This window comes from Ammospiza caudacuta, chromosome Z (assembly GCF_027887145.1).
Source record: "Ammospiza caudacuta isolate bAmmCau1 chromosome Z, bAmmCau1.pri, whole genome shotgun sequence".
In the NCBI taxonomy this organism is placed as follows: Eukaryota; Metazoa; Chordata; class Aves; order Passeriformes; family Passerellidae; genus Ammospiza; species Ammospiza caudacuta.
Window position 1 is genome coordinate 53,896,812 of NC_080632.1, and position 23,285 is coordinate 53,920,096.

A 23,285-nucleotide genomic window follows, 5' to 3' on the forward strand; every position below is an offset into this window, starting at 1 on the left:
CTACAGTAGTGATCAGATACAACCTGAAGAAAGATGAGAGTAGTCTGTAACTGAGTGAGAAATGCCACTTGTTCTGTTTGGCTTTGTTTAGTGATTTAAATTTAGTGATTTAAATTTTATTTTCTGGGCTTTTTGTTTTTGGTTTTTTTTTTTCTGCACCTTACACACTTTCAAAAAATACATTTTTACTTCACAGATACAGAAAAAAATGGTGCACAAACAAGCTTTATAGAATGCTAGATGGGCATGATGCACTTGGTAACTTGTTGGCAACAGGAAAAGCTATACTGCAGTCATTTTACTCTGTCAGTAAAATATAAATTAATTTAAATCTATTCTATTAAAATACAGGTTGTAGCTGGAAAGGCTTTTTTCATAAAAAGAGATAAAGCTAGCCTATTTTGTGGCATAAGGATTAGAAAGACCACAGTGTTATTCCACAAAAATCTTGGAATTCCATAAGCATCTTGGCTCAACTCCAGTCTGACTAAACATATTTGTACACCTACACTTTTCTCCACAGTTCAGTGATGTTTATTTTGTTCAAGAAATTTCCCATGATTAAGCAGCATACTCAATGCTCCTGTGTTTTCAGTAGCATCTAAGACCCTTGTATTCAAAGCACAGAGAAATCCAAGATCTCTTTAAGTCAACAAGAACCCTCCAAGGTCAAGATTTCACCCATAGTAAATAAAACATAACTGGGAGCACTTTGGGATGAAAAACATTTAAAAAATTTAAGCTTACTAATGGAAGAAATATATCAGAATTACAAGACTGCACTTACTTTTACAGCTAAATAATATGAGCGGGTATTTCAAATATTACTTAATGGTATTTTACTGTTCATACTTGATGGGAAAAACATTAAACAGCAGAAATGTATGCACCAGGGTACAAATTTCAAAGAAACTAGTTGTAATACTTAATTTTGTTGATTTTTTTTACTAATCCTTTCTTTGTTCAAAGGAGGTCTCAGTCTGAGCTTTCAACACAAGATGGCACTCTACAGAAACTTCTTTCCTAAAAACAACAAAACTGGTACACAGATGGTCTTTTATTAACCTTGGTGAATATATTCTGAGATTATTTTGTTCTGTATAATTGTCTCACAGGTCTTTAAAACTCATTCACTCACACTGTTCTGTCAATGGCCTTGGTATTTGCAGATGAGGAATTTGGGAAGGCACAGAACAGCAAGATGGACATTAGCTTTACAAATTACATTATGTAAAAGCTGAATAAGATCAAAGAATTACAGAAAGATTGAGGTTGGCAAGGATCTCCACAGGTCATCTAGTCCAACATCCCTGCTCAAGCACGGTCACCTGGAGCCAGCTGCCCTGAACAGACAGCTTTTGAATTTCTCCATGGATGTGAACTCCACAGCCTCTCTGGACAACTTATTCCCATGCTCAGTCACCTTCAGAAAAGGTGAAAAAGGTAAGGAGTGTTTCTTGTTCCACTGAAACTTCCTGTGTGTTAGGTTATATGCTCTGCCCCTTGTCATGCCACAGAATACCACCCTAAAGGGCCTGGCCCCGTCCTTTTTGCTCCCTTCCTTCAAATATTTACAGACATTAGTAAGATCCCTTCTGTGCCTTCTCTCTTCCAGGCTCTCAGCCTTTCCTCCTATGTGATGTGCTCCAGCCCCTTTAATCATCTTAGTGACCCTTCACTGGGCTTTCCCCAGTAGCACCGTCCCTGTCTTGTGCTCAGGAGCACAGAGCAGGCACAGAGTGGCCTCACCAGGGCTGTGTGCAGGGGCAGCATCACATCCCTCCACAAACACAGACAATCCTACTGTTCAGTGCAGCCCAGAACACCAGCAGCCTTCCATACCACAAGTGCACATTGATTTCTCCTGTCCAAGCTGGTGTCCTTTCCTGCCCAAGCCAAGTTGCTGTCAGCTGGGTGGCCCTCAGCATACATGGGTGCCTGGGTTTGTTCCTCACCAGCTCCAGGACTTTGCACTTCTCCTTCTTGAACTGCATTATATTCCTGGCATCCCACTGCTCCAGCCTGTTGAGGTCCCCCTGAACGGTGCCCATTGCCCAGGAGTACTGCACACTTCTCAATTTTTTCCATCATCTGCAAACTCTCTGAGGATACACTCTGCACCATCATCTGGGTGATTAATGAAGGTCCTAAACAGGACTGGACCCACTGCTGATCCCTGGGGTACACTGTGAGCTGCTGACCTCTAAGTAACTTTACCCTGAACATCACACTTGAGGCCCAGACAATCCCACCTCACCATCTCCTCATTTAGGCCACATCAACAACTTGTCTAAAAGGATCTTATGGCAGACACTGCCAAAAGCCTTATTCACGTCCAAGCAGACAATATCCACTGCTCTCTCCTCATGTACCTGACCAGTCGCTTCCTCAAACAAGTTTAACCAAGTCATTCAAGTATGGATTCCCAGGGGGAAACCATGCTGACTCTTTGTGAACATTTTCTTGTCCTGGATGTGCCTGGAGATGGTTTTGAGGGTTAGATGCTTCATCACCTTCCTAGAGATGAAGGTGAGGATGGAGTTCTCTGGATCCTCTCCTTCTTGCCCTTCTTTAAGAGAGGACTGACATTTTCTTAACTCCAGTCTTCAAATATGATATCACATTTTTCACTGCACTTCTTTTAATCAGATCTTTAAATATAATAACCACTTTTGTTAAGGACTCGTGATCTCATTACATGAAATGTTTGTAACAGAACTGAATTCCTTAAACAACTTATTCTCTACTGCTACAGCAGCAAAACTGTTGCATTATTAAAATGCAACTTAGTCCTTCCCTAGAATATTCTAGTAATAATAAAAGGAAGACTTTCATACAGCATTAAAAGAAGTTAATAGCCTTCTAACATTGAATCAAATAATCCTTAGGTTTCTTTATTACATTCTTAAATCTGCTTTGGAAAATACATTTTTGAGATAGATGAACCAAATCAGATGGTTGAAAAGGACCTTTAGAGGTCAGTCAGTACTTTTATTCTCTCATACAGGACTAACTTTATCTAAACTTTGCCAAAATTTTAGATAAAGCTAAAATAAGTTTTTCCTAAAGCTTTTTTAAGCAATGTAAAAGGCTGCTCAATGTGTCTGTGCAGTCTCCATCCTTGGAGATCTTCAAAAGCCAGTGTAAGGCAGTGGATGACACAAATTCCAGTTTCAGAAATTTTTCACTAGAGACACATGCCCCATGCAAGAATCTGTCAGTACTTCATAATGGGTTTTGTGGAAGTCATTCAACTTTCCTAGGTTAGTTTTTAATATTTAATCTAGTATTGTAGTTTGACGGAAATCAGGATAACCTATGTAACTATTTAAACAACACAGATGTGAATGAAATACGAACTGTTTGAAAATGCTAGGGGAAAAAAAGCATTTCACAGTGCTATTGAGACAATTCAAATCTAGCCATTTATTACAAACACATAATAGTCCATTCTCACTCACCTAAACAACTTCTCTGTTGAAAACAAAGATGGGAACATGAGGCTAATAATTCAAATTACCAGACCCTTACTTTTTTCAGTAGATTTGCCATGTCTGCCTTCTGTGTGTCTCCTCCATCAAACTCTGTTTGACCTTTCACTTCCCCCTTTTTCAAAACAGAGCATGGAGCTACTTCAGAAGATGGCAGAGCTCCTGAGAGCTCTGTAGCACAGGGTGCCTTGCAAGAAGATGCACTGTCATTCTTCATACAAGTTAAGGGAGTTGTTTGGATGTACAGACTGCAGTCCCAACATTTGCTAATGATTTTAAAACTGTTTCTTAACCTTTCTGTGAAAAGTGAAACATGTGGGATTCTGATCATCCTTAGAAATGACTGCATGAAATAGCATTGGTCCATGTTATGTAAGAACTTAAATAATATTTTTTATTCTTAGGATTCACTGCATTTTTCTTCTGCTTTGCAGAACAACTGCAAATCATTCCACGCAGTGATTTCAAATAATTTTCCAATTTTGGTGGTACTCTATGTACCACCAAAACATCCAATTTGGCTTTTATAACTTCTGGTGCGCTGCAAATAATACTTAGATCTCACTGTGCTTTTGAAATAAATACAAAAGAAACATGCCATGATGAGAACTTTCATTCATCCCCATCTTATCTGGGGAAAGTGTGAATACTTACGGGAAAACATTGCCTGCTTTACTACTGTTTTTTTTTTTAAGCAGATGGAATGAAGCAGCAGACCATCAGCCTTTATAAAGAAGAGTGCTACAACTTCATGATGTGTTATAGTACTTTTCCAAGATTCCTTCTTCCATTCAAGAGAACCTGTTTTCTTCTCCTTCACAGTAATACAGGTGCAGCTCCTCATGAGGGCATTAGGTTTGGGCATGTTCTAAGATCACCCCATCTACCCAATCTGTTTTGTTTTCCACACACACAAACTTGTGGAGTACACAGAGGAACTCAGTATTTAAGTCTGGTCTTCCAAATTTCAGGGAATCTTGGATCTCAAAAGAAAGCTGGTTATTCTCACAGATACTCACTTCGCTCTGTAAAGAAATTCCTAAGAGAAATATAAGAATTTCTTACTTATTCGTCTTCAGTAAGCCAATAAAGCAGCCCCTTTATTTATCCTCAATAAAGGACTAAGAAGGCCTAAAAACAAGATTTCAATGTACAACAAGGATCCCTGAACCAGCAGGGAACATTTGCATGATCAGATAATTTTTGAGGGCTCTGGACCAAGACAGATGTCCACTGTAAAATCATCAAGTCAAACATATGCAATCGTGTCATGCAGCTGTTCTGCAACAGAATCTTCCACACACTCATATGTCTGCCATGTGGATCTAGTGCCTAAACAAAGCCATACAAAATGAAACATCTTGTTGTCATCAAATGGTTGTTATCTTATGGGAAAAAACATGTCGGGATTTTTAAAAAGTAGCTTAAATTGAAATAGATATTAAAGCCAGACTACTCCCCCAGAAAAATTTATTTAGGCAAATGAAACATAATACTGAGAAGAAAGCTTGCTGAGAGAGATTGATTGAAAGATACTTTACAACTAAGATAAAATGATAGCCTGCAGAAAGAAAAAAGCTTTATCTCTCAGTTTCAGATGGTTTCTTCAGCTGTTGTGAGGATGAGACATCTGAACTTCCCAAGTCAGTAATAACTAGCACAAAAAACTATAGCGTAAGAGTTTGTGAGTAGGTATAGCACTTCATAGTATTAAAAGACTGTAATTGTTGTGTGATGGCAATTGTTCAATTTTTTTAACTGCATTTAAGACAATTAATAAATACACTAAAGTTCAGGAAAGGCACGGGGCTGACATATGGGAGCTACAGAGAATCAAATTTCTCTGCAGCTTCTTTATAACTGCATAAAACTCCATAAAATATTAGAAAATCAAACCTATATACATATTAAAGTAACTTTTCAAGCAGTAACTTTATTATGCTTTTATAATTTCATAGGTCTTCTTTGCTGTTGAAAAAAAGGTCCAAAATGTAGAGGGGAAAATCACCATTAAGAGTAGCCACACCTAGACAAGAATTCATGTGTGTCTGTGTGGAGGAGCTAAATTTTAATGGGGGAAACTGGTGAATGACCCAGAATTACACAGCCTGTGGTGCGCCTTGTGACACAACCTGAGCCTTTCATGTGATGCCCTTGGGATGCAGGCATCTGTAGAAAAGGAGATCTGGACACTCTTCCTAAGCACACCATGGCAAGGCACCCACCATTCTGAAACCTGGTGAGGTTACTGTGGTATCCAAAGAGAGAACCCTTACAAAGATCAGGGATCCTCAATAAAACTACACTGCGTGCAGCCTTGGCTTAAATGAAAGCTTGCTGCATTCTTGTAACAAAAGTACTCAATTTCTGAGATCCGCTCTGGCAGCAGTACTAAAAAGAAAATGCTCTTTCTCCTCATACTTGTTATTTATATACACATATATATGTATGCATGTATGTGTATGTGTGTGTTCAGCTGAAGCATGTATACATAAACCCCACAAACTGACTTCTTCAAGCTGCCCCTGACCAGAGCTCTCAGTAGAATGAAAGATAAATTTCCTTAACACACTCCAGGGCAAGCTAGTGCTCAATTCACACTGAGATCCTTTCTCACCTTCTACAAAAGTGCAAACTCATTAATGGCTCTATATTGCTTATTGAGTCATTCAAGCATACACAGAGTATGCTAGATTTCTTCCTGGTATCTAATTTTTCCTAGGTTATATAAGACACTCTTTCGTTTTTGCCAAGCTTGTCAGGTTATGCTACTTCAAAGACACTGATGAATATATGTTCAGAAGCAAAGATGGTTGCAGCTTATTCTGTTGTGAAATGCTGACAAACTCTTTAACAGATAGCTATAAAATTATCCTTTAAATTGAAGATACAAAAGAGTAATTCTGAGAGATTTTAATCTTTATGGTGGGAAAGAAGGAATTTAGATTTTTTTCATTTAGAGCAGATAACTTTACATTCTGGTTCTTTTTAGTAGAATAAATCCTACTCTTTGCTTTGACCTATAGATAATAGATAACATAATAATTACGTTTGTTTTGATAATAGATAACATAATAATTATATTATGTCCAATAACATAAATAATTATGTTTTCCAAACTTTAATCACTCTCCAAATATTGCTGAATTTGTCTTATCTCTTTCTGTCGTGGGTAATATACATAGCAGTGTATTCAAAGACAAACAGTGAGGAACTGATGCATTTTTTACAGGCTTCTAATCAGTTTTGGCTATTGATAAACCTATCAGAAAGCCTTGCTTTTAAAAGATAGATATGAGCTTGAAGAGGCAAAAGTAATTCTGACTGGATATCCAAAACTATAGAGGTTTGGATATCCAATTACTTAAACAGTGTTAACTGGGTATGTATATGCTTTTTTGAATGCTACCAGCAGCCCATTTGCACACCCTGCATGCAGTCAGAATGCCTGACCCTGGTGCCAGTCAGTGCCATGGGGAGTGACACTGAAGTGACTTCTGCTACCAGCTAGAGCAATAGTCCTCATGAATTTAGTTCCATGGAACTATCATAGACAAGGTCTGCTTCAGCTTATGCAGAGCTGCTGGCCACACTGTGGAGAAATTGCCTTGTATCAGACCACTTATTCACTGGAGTTAGTTTTCCATGGCTTTAATCTTTTTAGGTTACTCATGTTTCATTACTGGAAAAAGGGCAGGTGAAACAAGAGGATTCTAAACTGCAAGACCAGTCCTAAACTAAGAACGGTATTCTGTTAATATACTCTTTCACAAAGCTGCACTGATCCAGCAGCTCCACGCAGCGTGTCCCTCATGACCAATCTTACTTTTTTCCACTGTTCCACCAACAGCATGAGAGAGGCTACAATGACCAGCAGGCAAAATTCTGTTCCCAGTCATAGAGGAATGAAAGGAAGAGCTGCCTAACTGGCCAGACTGGGGCATACTGAGCCACAACAGCGCTCCTAGGCTGGGTCACTGCTAGATCAGGCACTTCACAGAACATCTCCTTCTACTGCCTTTTTTATCACATTTGAGAATGGTTCATTCCAGCAGCCTGTGAGCAAAACAAGGTCAGAAGAATTTTGCAGAGCGCTGGCATTAACACCAGTGTATGCAAATACCGTGGTCATGGCTTGATAAAAGCTCAAGGATGAGGTGCCCTAAGCTTTCAGAAGAATGCCAGAGCACTGGGAAAAACACTTTAATGCAGTTCTCTGTGTTATCTGGCTGTGACTACTGCAGCACAATAGTGTTCAGTGAAACACATACCCCTTCGGTGGTATGATACAAGCCTAATTTCTCTCTCCCTTCCTTGTAAGACTTTTTTTGTTTCCAAATTTACAGCAAAGTCTAGTTAATATGCTTCATATTTCTGCATCTCAAAAGAGAATTAGGATGAAACCCATCTGAAATAATTTAATGGTTTTCCAACAGGTTTGTATGGTCCACAGCTATTCAAGGCACTATAAAATGCATTGTTTTACCAGCACACCACTTACCCTCAGCATAGGGCCATTCTGGAACACATGAGGTTCATCACAAACCACACAGTATTCATTCAATACTGGTATCCGCTGCTCAGCAAATTCAATAGTCTGAGAACAATGAAAATGAGAATAACAGCATCTGTTTAAAAATAATTAACAGTCAGCTCATGCTACACAGTGTTTCATATATGAATAGGATATGACATCCTACCTGCACAAGAAAGCCACGGTCTCGCACTGGAATGCATTTTGCACCATAATTTTGCTGCAAGGAAAAAGTTGAGGCAATTTCAGTGCTGGCAGACTAATTATAAGGGAATGGTAAAAGCATCTGTAAGTTTTTGCATGTAAATATGTAAACAATTTGCGTCTAAAGAGATCTCTCACTTGTGAACCATGCATTACAAATAATCAATCCTTTTACTGTTTACTGAGTATGGCGTAGGTTTCTAGTATTTCTTTCTAGTTCTTAAATCTAATGAAGATTTGTATCTCACCACCTGAGTAACTTTAATCTCAAATGAAAACACCAGTGCCTTCACTCCATCCTAATAAACTAAAGTTTGGCAACTTCCATTGCGTTTTCACTGCGTATTGCCTATCCAAACATGGGCTGTATGTTAAGGCTTGAAAGACTTCTGTAACTCTCAGTAAGGCTGAAAACCTTTTTATATTATATGTACTAAGGTCTCACTTCTGCAACACTGCACTAACAGATCTTTAGGCTCAGATACTACTCAAATCATTTTTCTTTCAGCACACAACAACATAAATTAGAAGTAACTTCTGTTATTCTGTTAACAAGAGTCAGTAAGGTTCAGACTTCCCTCCAGAAGGGAGGCATCTATTGTGGAGGCATCTATCTATAAATGAAACCTATTTCAATCAAACATTGTTTTGAACAGAGTTACATCAGCTCCACTTACAGTGTTTTGGCAGGTTTTTTTAAATAGGGTTATTTCCTTTCATTTTTCTACTGTTTAATTTTTAACTGCTTTTTCATTTTTCTTCTGGGAAACAATCCTCCTTGTATTCATATATGAGACTCACATTTTAGCTGAGAATTGAAGGGAACTCAGTATCTTAATTCATCACTCCTATATTCAACTGACTTCAAATTGCAGCTAGGCACCTAGATGACCCATATATCTGATGCCTGCATATAAAATGTGAAATAAGACACTTGATGCCCTTCCACTAAAGTCAAACTACATCTGACCATGTATGTGATGATCTCCCCTCAAAGTAAGTGCATTGAAGCAATAAATTATGGGTAGTTTTTATAGGCTGCCAAACAGGGCTTGCCTTTTTTCTTTACCAGGTGATAGCATCAGTAATGAAACCTGGTCAGCTTTTCATTATCTTAAAAAACCAAAGGGACTTTTCCTATCAATGTCAGGAGAGAAAAGTCTTGTTACGGTAATACATTCTCTGCTGAATCAGAAAAAAATTGCATGTCTAAACTGCAACAAGAATAAAGTCTGATGGTTCATCTTAAATTAATTTTGCTGTGCACATCACATAAATCAACCACACACGGCGTACATATAAATGATCTTATGAAAGTGTATCCCTGACTTTAGATCTGAAGAGTACAGCTTAAATCTTACTAAACTAAATTACCATGAAATATAGCACATTCAATGTAATTTCATTATTTAGAATGCCCTATTTTAAATGTATGTATGACATCTGAAGGAAGAATCAGCTTCCAAGGTACCACCAGGCAAAAGGAGTAGAGAGAACTATTTTCTAAATACTTCTCCCCACATCAAACACAAAAAACAGGCTGTTGCCTTGAAAGACTGCAAACAAACCCACTCTTCCTTCTAAAGTAAAAAGCCATCTTTGAAGAGGTATAGGTAGAATAATTGATTTTGAAAGGTCTTTCTTAAATGCAAGAGTATATGCTGCCCTTTGTTTTCCCAATTGATCATGTGTCTGAGGAAAATAAGAGGACGAGCATGGGCCCAGTTCCTTGCGTGGTCCCCCAGCACATTTGAAGGTTTAAGTTTAACCCTTCACAAATCACAAATGTGCAAGAGGTGAGTGGAACCATGACTGAGCTCGTTCCAGTATGATGGTGGTGATGATGATGATGATGATGATGGCAGATGCAAAGACTAGAAGGAGAGGTGACGTGGCACTCAAACCATATAATGGACAGTTGTTTCTCTCATGAAACAAGCAGGGAAATGATAAAAGTCCTCTGCTCTGCAACCAGCATAATTCTGCAGCACAGCAGTGCACACTCTCCCTTCTTCCTGCAGGAAGGATGCAGGGAAGAAGTGGGTGACTGAATTTTTCCCATGGCCAACAGCTGTGCGTTGAGCTGCATTTCAACACGACACATAAAATCTCTGTCCTGACCCCAGCAGATTCTGATTTTGTAACTTAAGTATACGTGTATGCACAGCTGTTTGAATCCTCCTTAAAAAGCTGACTTCATTGCTCTTGTCTCCAAGTATATCTAATATAGTCACTATCATATATCCTAAGTATTAATGCCTTCACACAAAAAGCATAATAGCACACTTGGAAAATAATAGGAGGAAAATGAGCAAAATACAAAAAAAAAATATTACGCACAGCAGCTTGTGAAGGTGATGATGAGGATGGTGTTAAGATACCAATAAGCCCTGAGGTAAGAGAGAGCCTCCTGCTCTCTGCCATGGTGGACTCCTTGAAAGGCTCCATTTTGGATGATTTAGGGGCATTGGAGTAAGTCTTGCTGAGCAACTTGTGGTTCTTCAACCCATCCAATTCTTCCATTCTAAGGTTACTGGAGTAGGATCTGCTTAAAAGTTTGTGGGGCTTCAAGGTGCTGTTGTGCTCACATCGAGGATCCCCAGAGCACGACCTATTTAACACCTTATGGGGCTTTAAAGAGATGCACTCCTCCTGCTTGACAGCTGCAGAGCAAGCACGGCTCAGCAGTTTGTGCGATCTGAGAGCCATTGTCTGTTCAGCCCTCGGGTCACTCGACAACGAGCGACCAAAGGTTCGGTGGGATTTTGTGGCACACACATCCTCCGCCTTCACTGTGCTAGAGCAAGTCCTTCTCAGTAGTTTGTGGGTCTTGGAGATGCCATCCTGTTCTGACTTCAGTTTTGATTTATTTTTACCACAGCCAGGTGGAGGATAACTTGGCGACCTTAGCATAAAGAACATGGAAAAGTTGGAGAATAATCAAAATCCTGGGCAAATCAAGCAAGATCACACAAATGCAAAGACTTCTAAGTGTCACCTGGGTTTATGTTTTTCACTAGTGATAAAGGCAACCCAGACTTTTAATAAAAAAATGTATATAAAACATCTTCGAATATCAAAACAAACAACTTACTCCTATTTACACATGAGCTCATCAATCAAAAAGACAATCAACTATTCAAGTAGAAGTTAGATCTGTGACCTTACAGCTTTTTGTAAGGTTTTCTGTGTCTCAAAACAAACCAATTATTCAGGAAATTATCTTCAAAATGAAATCCACCTCTTATAACAGATTTTCCTTATCAAAATCTGTATTTTCTATGTAATGATCACAGCATGATCCCATGAAAGTTATTGCATTCTGGAAGCAGCATAAGAAATTCTATGTTCAGATCCAATGGAAGATACAATGAAGTACCAGTGAAACTTGGAGACATTAAACTTAATTCAGATGAAAAGTATATTATTTTAAAACCATCCTAATAATCTGGGCACTTTGTGAAAGACAAATTTACCCTTCTTTCTGGTTATAGACAAATTCTACACCTGTACCACCAGAAATGAGAATGTGAGAGACCTAAATTACAAATGCAGGAAGTAAAGAACAAAAGGTTTTAATGAAACAACATTCACACAAACTGTCACATTTCTGTGAGGTTAACATTCCCCGTCCTTGCAAAGAACCTGTAACAGGTATGCTGAATCATTTTCCTATGTTTTATAAGCAACACCAATCTTAGGAGGTTTTTTCTTTGTTTTGGTTTTTTTGTTGTTGTTGTTTGTTTTGTTTTGCTTTTCTTTGTTTTTTTTTTTTTTTTGGTTTCTTTTGCTGAGTGGGTTTTTGGTTTGTTTGTTTTTTTTTTTTTGTTGTTTTTTTTTTTGTTGTTGTTGTTTTTTTGGGTAGGGGGTTTTGGTGGGTTTTTTTTTGCATCAAATAGAGAAGTCAAAACCCAAGGGGAGAGGCTGGCACGTTTCCCCACCCTGTTAGCAAGTGTTGACAGTGGAGGATGCAGGTGGCGGCTGCTGATTCACTGTAAGCAGCTGGCCCTCTCAGATGGGACAGAGAGGACCCCTGCGCTTGGGCTGAGCCAAGTCTGAAGTCTCTAGACTTAAGCTCCCAAACCAAGAGGAAAAAGAATGAGCTGATTTTGTATTCTGAATAAAAACAAGCCCCAAGCTACAGCCTGTGCTTGGCAGCGGTGTGTTGGTTGGTAGGGAATGGAAAAGACTTCTACTCAAAACGCTTTCCTCCTCTACCTTTGTATAAACAATGTTTTGTCACTTTGGGCATTCCCTCCTTTTTCAATCTGAGCAATTGCTCTATTCTATCTGTTTTTCATACTCTGAATTCAGAACAGTAAAATTCATCAAAAAGAAGGAATATTCAAAGAAGCATTCGATTCAAATTCAGTAACTGAATTGAAGGAGTGATCTGTCAACCCTCCACAATCAGGAAAACACACTAGAGTAAATAGTCACAACCCTGAAAGAGGTAAAATCAGAGCCTGATTCTACATATACTTACGAGTATGAGCAACTGGCAGAAATCGTATTAAATTCAAATTCATTCAAACTATTCATAAACTCTTTCTTACGCTTTGTAATGCCTTTTCTCTTTGAAATTCTGTGCCTGCATTTCAGAAGTGGAAAACATTAATGTAGTCAAATACTGGAGAGGGCAGGGTGCTCAGCATCTTTAAAAATCATTCTTTCAATTATGATCATTCCAGTTTAAAAAAAACCTAAATATACAAACTGCTGTATAAAGAAGAGCTGGAAAAACAAAGTTTTTTAAAATATACATAACATATGCTATACATATGTATGACTTGTATTTTTATTCTTGCTATTCAAGTAAAGATAAAAATAAAAATTCCAGCACAAGTTAAAATAAAATTACTTATTTCCAGTTCCAGTTGTAACATGGCTGTTTCAGACAGCAGGGCACTGAAATGCTCTGGCTTCTAATAATCTTAGAAGCTGCAACAGTACCTAGTTCACTCCTGATGTGATGCAATGCAAGGACAGGAAACCCATGAGGTAAGATATAAATAGAGAACTTCTCTGTGGAGAAAAGTCAAGATTTCACCTTGTGAAGTCTGCTGTGGATTTTGAACAGTTTATGGTAATAAAAGCCCATTTTTCTTGCTATTACCTGCGCAATGTAGAAAAGATGTGCAGAGGGGATTTCACCTTTTTGTCAGACACCTTCTTATTGTGCGTACAGTTAGATTTTTCTTTACTGTTCTTCCACTGTTGTGTAACAAATGTCTGCATGATTCTGCAAATTAGGATAGAAAAGAAAGGTTTTCTTATCCCAGCCAGGACATACTCATTTTAACACTATGGTCTCAGTGGTCACCACGCAGGTGACAATGCAGTGCTCTCACTCTACAGCTGGAATTTTCCTTCATCTATGTGGCAGAACACTAACAGTGTTAGTTAGACTAGTGATTGGGTGCCCCAGATCCTCAAAAAGCTTTTTTTTTACACATAGAACTAATTTAATATGGGACTCCTAATGAGAATACAGTCTGTGTAAAAAGCCACTGCAACTGCAAAATTTATGCAGACTATTCCTATCATGGAGGTTTAGAGACAAACTGAGTCAAGGGCATCAAATCCAGCTACAGGGTTCTACCTCTCACATGACCACAGGCTACTGCATCTGCATGGCTAAGCAGAACCTTGTTCTCTGACTAATCTGGCAGTGGGGGTCTTAATGGGGATAAAAGTCAAGGCTGAATTTGGTGAAAAAAAGAAATATCCCATTGCCAGAGACATGAGGGACCACTGGGCTCACAGGAATTTTTACTCCTGCTCAGTTGTGAACTGTGCAGCTATGTTCTTGAAAATGTCACATGGGAACTTTTAGTAATTACCTGGTGCAAAAATCACAGACAGGGTAAACAGCAAAACATTTTAAGAGAACATTTTGAGGAAGCATTTCTTTTTTTTTTCTTCAAAGTCATGTACCATAGAGATTTTAATAACTTGCTTCATTTGTAAGAATATGAAAATGCTGCACTGAATTTCTTAAAACACTAAACAGGATTTTTTTCCCCCTCAGGGGCTTCTTAACGTTGTAATGGTGAGATACTAAAGCCTATATACTTAAAAATTTATCACATGTATAAAAGCATATGCAAAGAGATGACTCAGCAAAATTGTATTAAAAAGAGTTGTACTATAACCACATGAAACTGCCAGGTTTTTGGACTATCCTGCCACCTTGTCCTCAAAACAGGGATGGCCTAATTTCTGTGGTATATCCTAGAGGTAACCATGAAAGCATAGCCCCCTCAGGGTATGCACGGGGCTCAAAAATACTCCTGTTCCAGAGGCTTCACCATCTAAGCAGAAACATGAAACTGAACATTCCCAGATATGGTATTTATACCTTTTATAGCTTACCTCCTAAAAGGTACCAAAGTGACAGAAAACCCTGGCAAGTAACACAAATCAGGTTCTCATCAACAGCTGTCAAATCCAAACTCAGTATGGCAAATGTTGACTTTTATTTAAAGATAAACAACTTCAAGATACTTTGATCCAAAAACAAACCTGACAATATGAATTTTATTCTACTTGACATGCTCCAGTAACTAAAAGAGTGCAATATTTGCCTATAAACGTGGGTTTGTACTTTTCTAGACTTACTTTTTCAGCTGATGTCCCAGCCCAAATCTTTCCTTAGTAGAAATCTGAAATACATCCACAGTTGGCACTAGGGAAAAAGGATATTTCGTTGATACATGAATTTACAGCAGTAATGACAAACTGGTGACCACCTAACTCTTATTTAAGGACCTTCTTCCTTGTGGAGCTTGACTACAGACAATTAAATTGAAGCAATGGCAAGGGTGGACATGTCGTCTAAGCATATTAAGAAAGGAATGGTCCTTTTTGAAACCTCAGCCAATATAATTTAAAATTTTACACATGGAATTCTCCCAAATGTATGTCTTCCCGCTCATTTTATTTACAAAAATATGTCGTTTTATACATATACACTATGCAAGTGGCAAGCAGCATCAGATTAAATGTATACGGACTGGCAGTTCATCTCACCCAATATTTTAAACTCTTTTCCCAAGTAAGTAGTCTATACGCAGCAGAATTCCTGTGGCTACAAAGAAAGTCCAAACTGAAACTGAATTCATTTGTATCTGGCTTTTGTTTTTGAGGGTGTTTTAATAAAGATCAAAAACCATCATACAAGTGCCTGATATGTGAATTCCAGTGGCTAAGGATTACCCTGAAATGTCCTCAAGGCCTGTCCTAACACTGGTATATCCATATTCACGTCAGAAATGGCAAACGTTCAGGGTAAAGGACGGCAATTAGCTAGTGGCATTACTAAAATCCTTCAATAACAGTTGCTAGATAGAAGTGGCAGATGGAAGCCAGTACTTGTTGAGAGCCACAGGGCCTCAAGGCAGGACAACAACCAAAGCATATTACAAGCACAAACAAACTGCATACTTTGTATCGCATAAGGTGATAATGACCAAGGTAAAATAAAAAAGAAATTAAAACAAAAATTTGGAGTTTGTTCAAATTTTTTTAGAAATGGAAAATCAATATTTTGGTATTATTTTGACCATTCAGCAGAATTTTATTCAGAATATCCAAGTTGCACTTTAGTTTTGCTTTAATAGATTAAATTTGATAATAAAATACAATATATCTAAGTTTGCCATGCAATTTAACTTAGTTCAAAGGTCAGTAGTTCCTCTCCTCTAAAGTTATTATTCAAATAACATCAAAACATAAACTCATCTTTTAAAAACAAACCAATGACTTTTTTCAAAAGGGATGAATGATTTCATTAAGTATAGCAATATCTCTGGATTGTCAAATTTCAGACACTCTACAGGGGGCTGGGGGGATGGGGAATACTTTAAATATTATTACACCTACAATCAACATTCTTAAAATCTGACATCTAGACCAAAATTTTTGTCTAGACTCCACAATCAGATGAGACATGCCAATACCTCCACTGGCTGATTCATCCTCTCTAAGACAGGTTTCTAAGGCATGAGGGACAAGCTGCCCACGCAGACACTGCTAAGACAAGCTATTAACTAGAAGAGCCACCTAAAATCGGTACATTACACAGCTACAGGGTGGTGCTCATATCCCCCAGTGTGCCTTGCAATGTACTGTGTTCCAGTTTCTCAATCAATAGAACCTTGTACAGCAGAAACAGATACAGCACAAAATTCTGGCTCTGTATTCTCAAGAAAACAGAAGAGGAATTCACATAATTAACACAAAAGACGGTGGATCTCACTGTGCTTTGCTAGTAAATAAAGAGACATGGCTGCAACAGCAGCTGAGCTCATAAAGCCAACGTCAGCAAAGCTCTTGCCTGTGGCCCTGCTCCTGCCTTTCTCAGAACACCGGCACTCCCACAAGCAGCCAGCTGCAGCACTGGGAACTACGCTTGCCACCTTAACCTTGCCAGTGATGCAGAATAGATATTCTTGTTACTCCTCATTTCTCACTGCACGCTGCTCTATACACTTCACCTTCTCATATTTGCTGTACGTCTTTATTTTTTAAATTACATTTTGAGAGGAATGTTCTGAACACTAACACTGCTTAATGCTATCACAAATGCGTACTTTAAGATCCCTATATTAACAAAAATGATTGAAGTAATAAACCACTGACAAAAAGACCACAGTCAAGGGGAAAAAAAAGATTGGTATAATGAAATGCTTATTTGAATGAACAGAATATAGCTTATAGTTAGAATTTCTGGACAACATATCCTATAGAAAAAGCTCATTGGGACGGATTTTGCTAAACAGGACTGGAAATATCTATTCATTTTCCAGAGGCAGAATTCTCCCACAGATAAAAGCATGAACTGACAGCCTGCACTGCAAGTCTCCGAGGGCGGGCAAGTTATTATCCAAACTGAGTCTGACTTGCACTGTAAAAAAATATCTGGAGCTCACTCTCATACATGAATGCTTCCAAATCTTCAAAACCAGTTCATTCTTCATGAGCTTGACCATTTTTCTCTAAAGAGGAAACTTTACTCACTTAAAAATTCTTTCAAATCTGAAGATTTCCAGAGTTCACATACTTATGTAGAAATCAGAAGCTGAAAGGGCAATTACCATGGCCTGACTCTTTAGAGCTGCATGAAGAAGGGCACGTTAATGTGCTGCACAGGTCTGTGTATGTCTTCATTGCCAGTCATATCTCATCGGTGCAGATGATGTTTTATTTCAAAATTGAGGAAATCATGTATTAGAAACTCTCAATCTTTACTGCTTAACCCTGGTTCCTAGGGGAAGCAGTTGCATCTCAAAGGATATCAGGAAAACAAGTTCCCAAAATCAACCTATGAAACTTTAAATTAGATGCCTGTGTCACTAGGAAGGGCCCAGCCACGCAAATACACATAAGCCTGATTTCAAATCAATAGGACTCCTCTCAGCAGTAGAAGCGAGCACAAGCAGGGTCAAAGATCTGGTGGTAGTGAGTAAGTGTCTGCCCCATGGCTCTGACTGGGCACCACACAAGGCACAAGAGTAACACAAAATTGACCCACCTGGACCATTTAGGTACTGTGTAAGTGAGCAGTGCAGTCGCACTATTATAGGCTCTGTGCGAATTACATCCCAGGCCACAGCAATCTCCTCCTAGTGTAAGACAAAAAGAAAACAACAGACATCATTAGCCATTGTGAAGAACCACTGCTTTTTGTCAGTCTGCCTTAGGGTTGCTAAATAAACACCATCCATCCATTCACCCAGTTGTTTAGCATCTACTCCAACCTAACACATCAGACTCAGGACAAATTATGGCACATCAACACCCCCCGAAAAGCAGAGTCAGACTACTCCAGTTCTTGGCTGAGCTCATTTAAACCAAGCAGAGGTTTATACACAACACTGCACATACAGGCAGAGACACTCCCATCTACCAACAGGTACTGCTTCAAAGCTGAGAAGCAAAGGAGCCAAAAAAACCAGAACAGAAACTAGCCCCATAACTAAGGGCTAAGGAAACTTTAGCTCCTTAAAACTGGTCTAAATAATTCAAGCTATGATCAAATTTTCTTAAAAATTTAGTAAGGCTCAGTAACTGTCTTATGTGCTGTGTGGGCCTGCAAATAAGACATACCTGTGCAGAAGCTAATGATGACCTTAAAAGTTCTCATTTTTGTTCTTTATATAGAGGCCAGCAAGTTGCTGCACAGATGAGGTGAGGAGGTGTGAAGCTGAATGCCAGCACAACAGCTAGAGAAGCCACGTTGCCAACCAAGAAACAGCACTACTGTCCCTTTGCCAGTCAACCCTCGCTCTAATCACTGTACAGGAGCACTCCTGATAGAGTCCTCCTCCCTTCAGGAGTGTAAGAAGTGCTTCCTCCTGACTCATGCCTAGGTTAACATAAAAATAATGGTGTTTCATTCATATTTATTAAAACATTTACCATTCACAAAAAATGTTTGGAAGGAAATACACACATGGCAAATAAAAGCCTAACACAGCATTTTAACAATGTGGTCATAAAAGGGAAGAAAACCTTTCCGCCGTGTATCAATCAATAATGTGACACCAACTTGCGAAGATCAAGTCTCCCAAAAAAAGGGACAGTATCAGTGGTTGTCTAGAGAGTCTGATGTGTAGCGAAATTAAAGGGGTATTAATGTTCATTACGTAATTCTGTGATCAGATTACTTACATCAAGGAAGCTAACATCAATATGTAGATCAATATCTACATCATCAATGGCTCCATATTCCCTGAAAGGAAATAATTACATTACATTAGAGCTCTTTAAGATACTCCTCAATCCAGGAGTACTTACAACATGGAAGATTTTATAAAGGATTATCTTATCTGTAAAATCAGAATAGTTATAAAATACACATTTTACATAGATTGGATCAATATTCCCAGTGGGTGACCATCTCCTGCACTTAAAAGCTTTTTTCAGAGGATCTTGCTTTAACAGGCTTGCTTTTCCACTGATTCCTCCAAAATATCTCTCTATTGCTGTTATGTATTTCTGTCTCACTTATTGTGCAGATAAACAAAGAAAAACTAATAGTCACATGCTACTCCCATTTATGACACAAGAAAACCCTTGTTAATTTTCAAAACTATTTTGGGTTAACAGCCAGTAACCTAAGAACAGGCTTCAGATAAACCACTGTAGACAAATACAACATAGCCTAGAGGATGGCATGATACACCTGGGGGATTGCTTCATACATTCAAGCATTTGTTTGTCAAAAATAAAGACTGCCCTGTAATGTGCTCCAGGCAATAGTTACCTTTTTTATCTGTTATGTGTAATATTGCAAGATTCAGATTTAACAGGTATTTCATTGCCATCTGCAATCTTACATTTAAACTGCAACTTTTCTGTCTCTTATTTTCTGACTCACTCTGACAGCCCTTCCCCAACGTACTTGAAGACTTCTGAAAAACAGAGCTAGAAAATACTTATTCATGCATTTAAACAAAAATCTGTTTTCCTTTTCATTTACATTACTTAAGTGGGCAATGTTGTAAAAGTACTATCTCTCAAATTTTCGCAGATTAGCTTCCAGACACTAGGATGTTTTTAACTTTAAAACTCCATTTCTCTGCTTCTTGTCACAGCGACTTTCATGCTTATTTATTAAACTTGACTAAGTGCAGAACAGCAGCAGTTGTGCATAAATCAGTCAATAAGGCAGTTTTGAAACAGTAAAATGCAACTGTTTCCTACCAAAGTGACCTCTCGGCTGTGGTAGGGCTGAGTTTGCACTAGAAATCGCTTGAGCTCTTGCACAGTTTGATGAAGGGAGCCCCTTCCACCAAAATTCAGTAACCCAATGGTTCTCTCTGGTCAGGGAAAACCCAAGATCACTCTCTGGATCAGGTCTGCCCACACATTGCACACACAGGGCAGGTGAACAGCAGGACAGGACCTCCTGTATTACAGGAGACTTCCCAGCCACCTTCAGGGCTGGCTGCTCCAGCGTCACCTCACCCAGAGGTGACCTACAGCTCACTGAAAACCTGGCTTTGAAACAGGGAAGCTCTCCAGGGAAGCCTACTAAATGGCTTAGCCACTACCCTACCCACCAGTGGCATAATTTTTGTTCACTTTCCAGAAGATCCAAACATTGTTATGGTATCTTAAGTAATTTTTTATGAATGCAGGCTGGTGTTACTCACAAAACTGAGATTCAAAAGGCTGTAAACAAGAAAAATTTTATAAACAAAACTGAGGAATGGTTAAACTAATGGAATAGAAAGATTAGTGAAGAATGAATAAGATAAAAATTAGTTTTAACAGTGACATTTCCATATTCACTTGAAATCTCTTTGCCCCCACCCCACTACCAATCTTAGACACATGATACAAGTTTTAGTTTCCCAAGCTGACATGAGGAGGAAATCTTGTTTTATTCGAACACTTGCATCTTATGATCTGCTTTCTACAATAGCTTGATCAACACATCTTGAGTTTGAAGCTCCCAGAGGTCCTCTGCTCATAAATGAATAAGCAATGTAAAGAGATCAGCTGCATGGATCACTTTCTCAGGGCTTTTGTGGCCAGATTTCTAAGGGCAGTGGTGAAAAGTGTGCAAATACAGAAACTTCGCTTTTGCATGTAAAACTGACTCTGTGACAGCAAAAGATTACTGAAAGGAGGGTCCACTGTCTAGGAAATATCCACTCTCAGTCAATACCCTTGTCAGACAAACTTGTCTCTTCTTAGAGAAGTGGAGCTGCACAAGGAGGATGAAAAGGAACACTTAAAGCTGTGGGGTGTATTTCCAAGAATTTGTAAATATTTTCAGCTGCAATAGAGTGGATAAAGCATTAAAGTTTTACACATGCCAAAAGCAGCCACAGGTACCAGTTTCTACTAGAGTGAGCCCAGGGGGACCACAGTGTTTCCAGTGAAACAGCTGATTCAATAAAATATATGCATTTAAGTTTTCGAAAGGTTACACATAATGTTTCCATTTTAGGAACTTGAAGGAATTTCATAGTTATCAGTTTAGCAAATACACATTTATCCGTTTCCTAAACCTATATACAGCTATTCAGATTTCGATTCCTCAGGTTTTTGACATGTGATAAATTTCCATTTAATTTCAAAAGGTATAGTACACCACAGCTGTAGGTAGGGTCTCTCTTCTTCTTACTTGGTTTGTATGATAGCTTCAGTATTTTCCTTGCAATACAGGACAAGTCTGTTACATCCTACCTACCTATTGTTTTCATGGAATTATTAAGATTACATTTATGGAAATGAAGTTATAAACTACCTGATGCTTATTAAAATACATATGTGACATGCACTATGGCAGAATCGTGCATATTCATATGTGCCCAACAGAATCAGTGTGTAATTACTCTTAGCAATTCACATCTGACCAAGGTTCTACTGCTTCCCTGTGTAGGGTACTTTAGATCCCCACAATCTGAAAATTTCCCTAATCTCTGATCAAATCCTAGCTTCTTACTGTCTCTCTCATGATGACAATACAGAGTATTTGATCACTCATTCTACCTGCAAACAGCTTTTTTGAAGAAGAAAAACTGTTATTGTGTCTTCTCTCTCTCTTTTTCTTCTAGACTAGATAAATCCAATTCCTTCAGTTGTTCCCTAGGGAAAGTATTTATTAAATCTCTTACCCTTCCTCTTGTTCACCTCCAGGGCAAAATACAGAATATGACAGAAGAAGAGTTTAACAAGGGTTTAGAGAAATGTTGAATAGTAGTTTACAACAAAACACAGCTGCCTGACTAGAACTGCAAAAGACAACGATGTTTTAGAACAGGGCTGTTCTCAGCACAGCTACTTGCAACCAGGCTGAACAACAAAAGAACCCCCAAAAACCCAGCACTGATGCTGGTTTGCGGTGCTTCCTCCTTTGTCACACAACGTGCAGAGATGATCAGAAAAGACTTGTGCTTTGGCAGTCAGGGAAGGTCCATAGAGAACTCAAAGTCCAAAACATTCAAGGTTCCACAATACAGAAAGGCCAGTGCCATACCTGAGAGATACTGCATTAGGTCCATAGATCTCTCTCACTGCTGTTAAATCAGCCTCCAGCTGTGGGTGCTTGTGAAGTTCTCCATCATAGCTAACCTGTTGGGGAAAGAAAAATATCTTGAGAGTTCTGTATTTCATTTCTGGCACCTGATTCAGACTATTTACTCTCTGTAAAATACACTGCATTAAGATTCTTTAATGCCACACTTAGAAAGACGAGTTGAAGCCCTGAGGCCACCTCATCTGCTAAAGCAGTAAGATTTTCAAAGCAGGCACCTTTGCCTTGAAGTGTTTAGAGGGTTGTCTTCCTGTTGGTGGGAAAAGAAGCTGCAAAGGACTCATCCATCTGTCCTATTTTGTCCCAGGGTTTGTTCTTGTGTATTTTAAAAATGTTAAGTAGGGTAAGGACCAGATGTCCCCAGTCTTGTCATCCTAGTCCAACCACTACAGCACAAAGGTTTGCTCACTCTTGCTTTGTTGTCACACTCTCAAATATACTAGATACAGAATGGCTTGGGCACAAGAGAAGCATGAAACTATTTTCTATACCCGCACCTCAGCATCTAAATTACATTTTTAGGTTACTCACTGGCTACATTCTGCCCACCAGTGCAATAATATCAGATGAAAAAAGTAAAATTAAAAGAACACTTTATCGTGTTAAGTATTACACCAGAGAAGGTATAAAGAACTATACATCTAAACACCAACCCCTCCCTTTTTTTTTTCAAACTCTACATGAAAAATGGAGAAAGCTATCTTTGTGCTTATAACAAAAAGCAAAACTTGTGAAATGGTTTGGTTGGACTGTATTTAGTCAAAATAATTAATATCCTTCTACCTTCTACAAGGTCCAAAATACCTCTTTGAGCATGTAACAATCTATTCATCATCTATTATTACCTTCTTCTCAAGCAAAATGATCCTGATTGTGTGAACTTAAATCTATGTCTTAAGAACAATTAGAATGACAGTAATTCCATAGAAGTCAATGAACTCCCTAGATTTGAACAGATTCAGAAATGAGCGTAGGATTTGGTCTGTAGCATTGACAAATTCAG

General features: G+C 38.5%; 1 protein-coding gene across 2 annotated transcripts in view; it reads right to left on the reverse strand.

The window, feature by feature from the left end:
- PARP8 (poly(ADP-ribose) polymerase family member 8) overlaps positions 1-23,285 on the reverse strand; it is a 116,498-nt gene that overhangs the window by 25,820 nt on the left and 67,393 nt on the right. Inside the window, exons 7-15 of one of the 2 annotated variants that reach the window (XM_058823769.1) lie at positions 22,226-22,320; positions 18,904-18,964; positions 17,765-17,855; positions 14,851-14,917; positions 13,346-13,471; positions 12,716-12,820; positions 10,570-11,134; positions 8,192-8,245; positions 7,993-8,088 (exon numbers count right to left, since the gene is read on the reverse strand). In XM_058823769.1, the coding sequence (XP_058679752.1) occupies positions 7,993-8,088; positions 8,192-8,245; positions 10,570-11,134; positions 12,716-12,820; positions 13,346-13,471; positions 14,851-14,917; positions 17,765-17,855; positions 18,904-18,964; positions 22,226-22,320 (1,260 nt within the window). The remainder of the gene's footprint in view (positions 1-7,992; positions 8,089-8,191; positions 8,246-10,569; positions 11,135-12,715; positions 12,821-13,345; positions 13,472-14,850; positions 14,918-17,764; positions 17,856-18,903; positions 18,965-22,225; positions 22,321-23,285) is intronic. The other variant, XM_058823770.1, reaches the window with a different exon arrangement.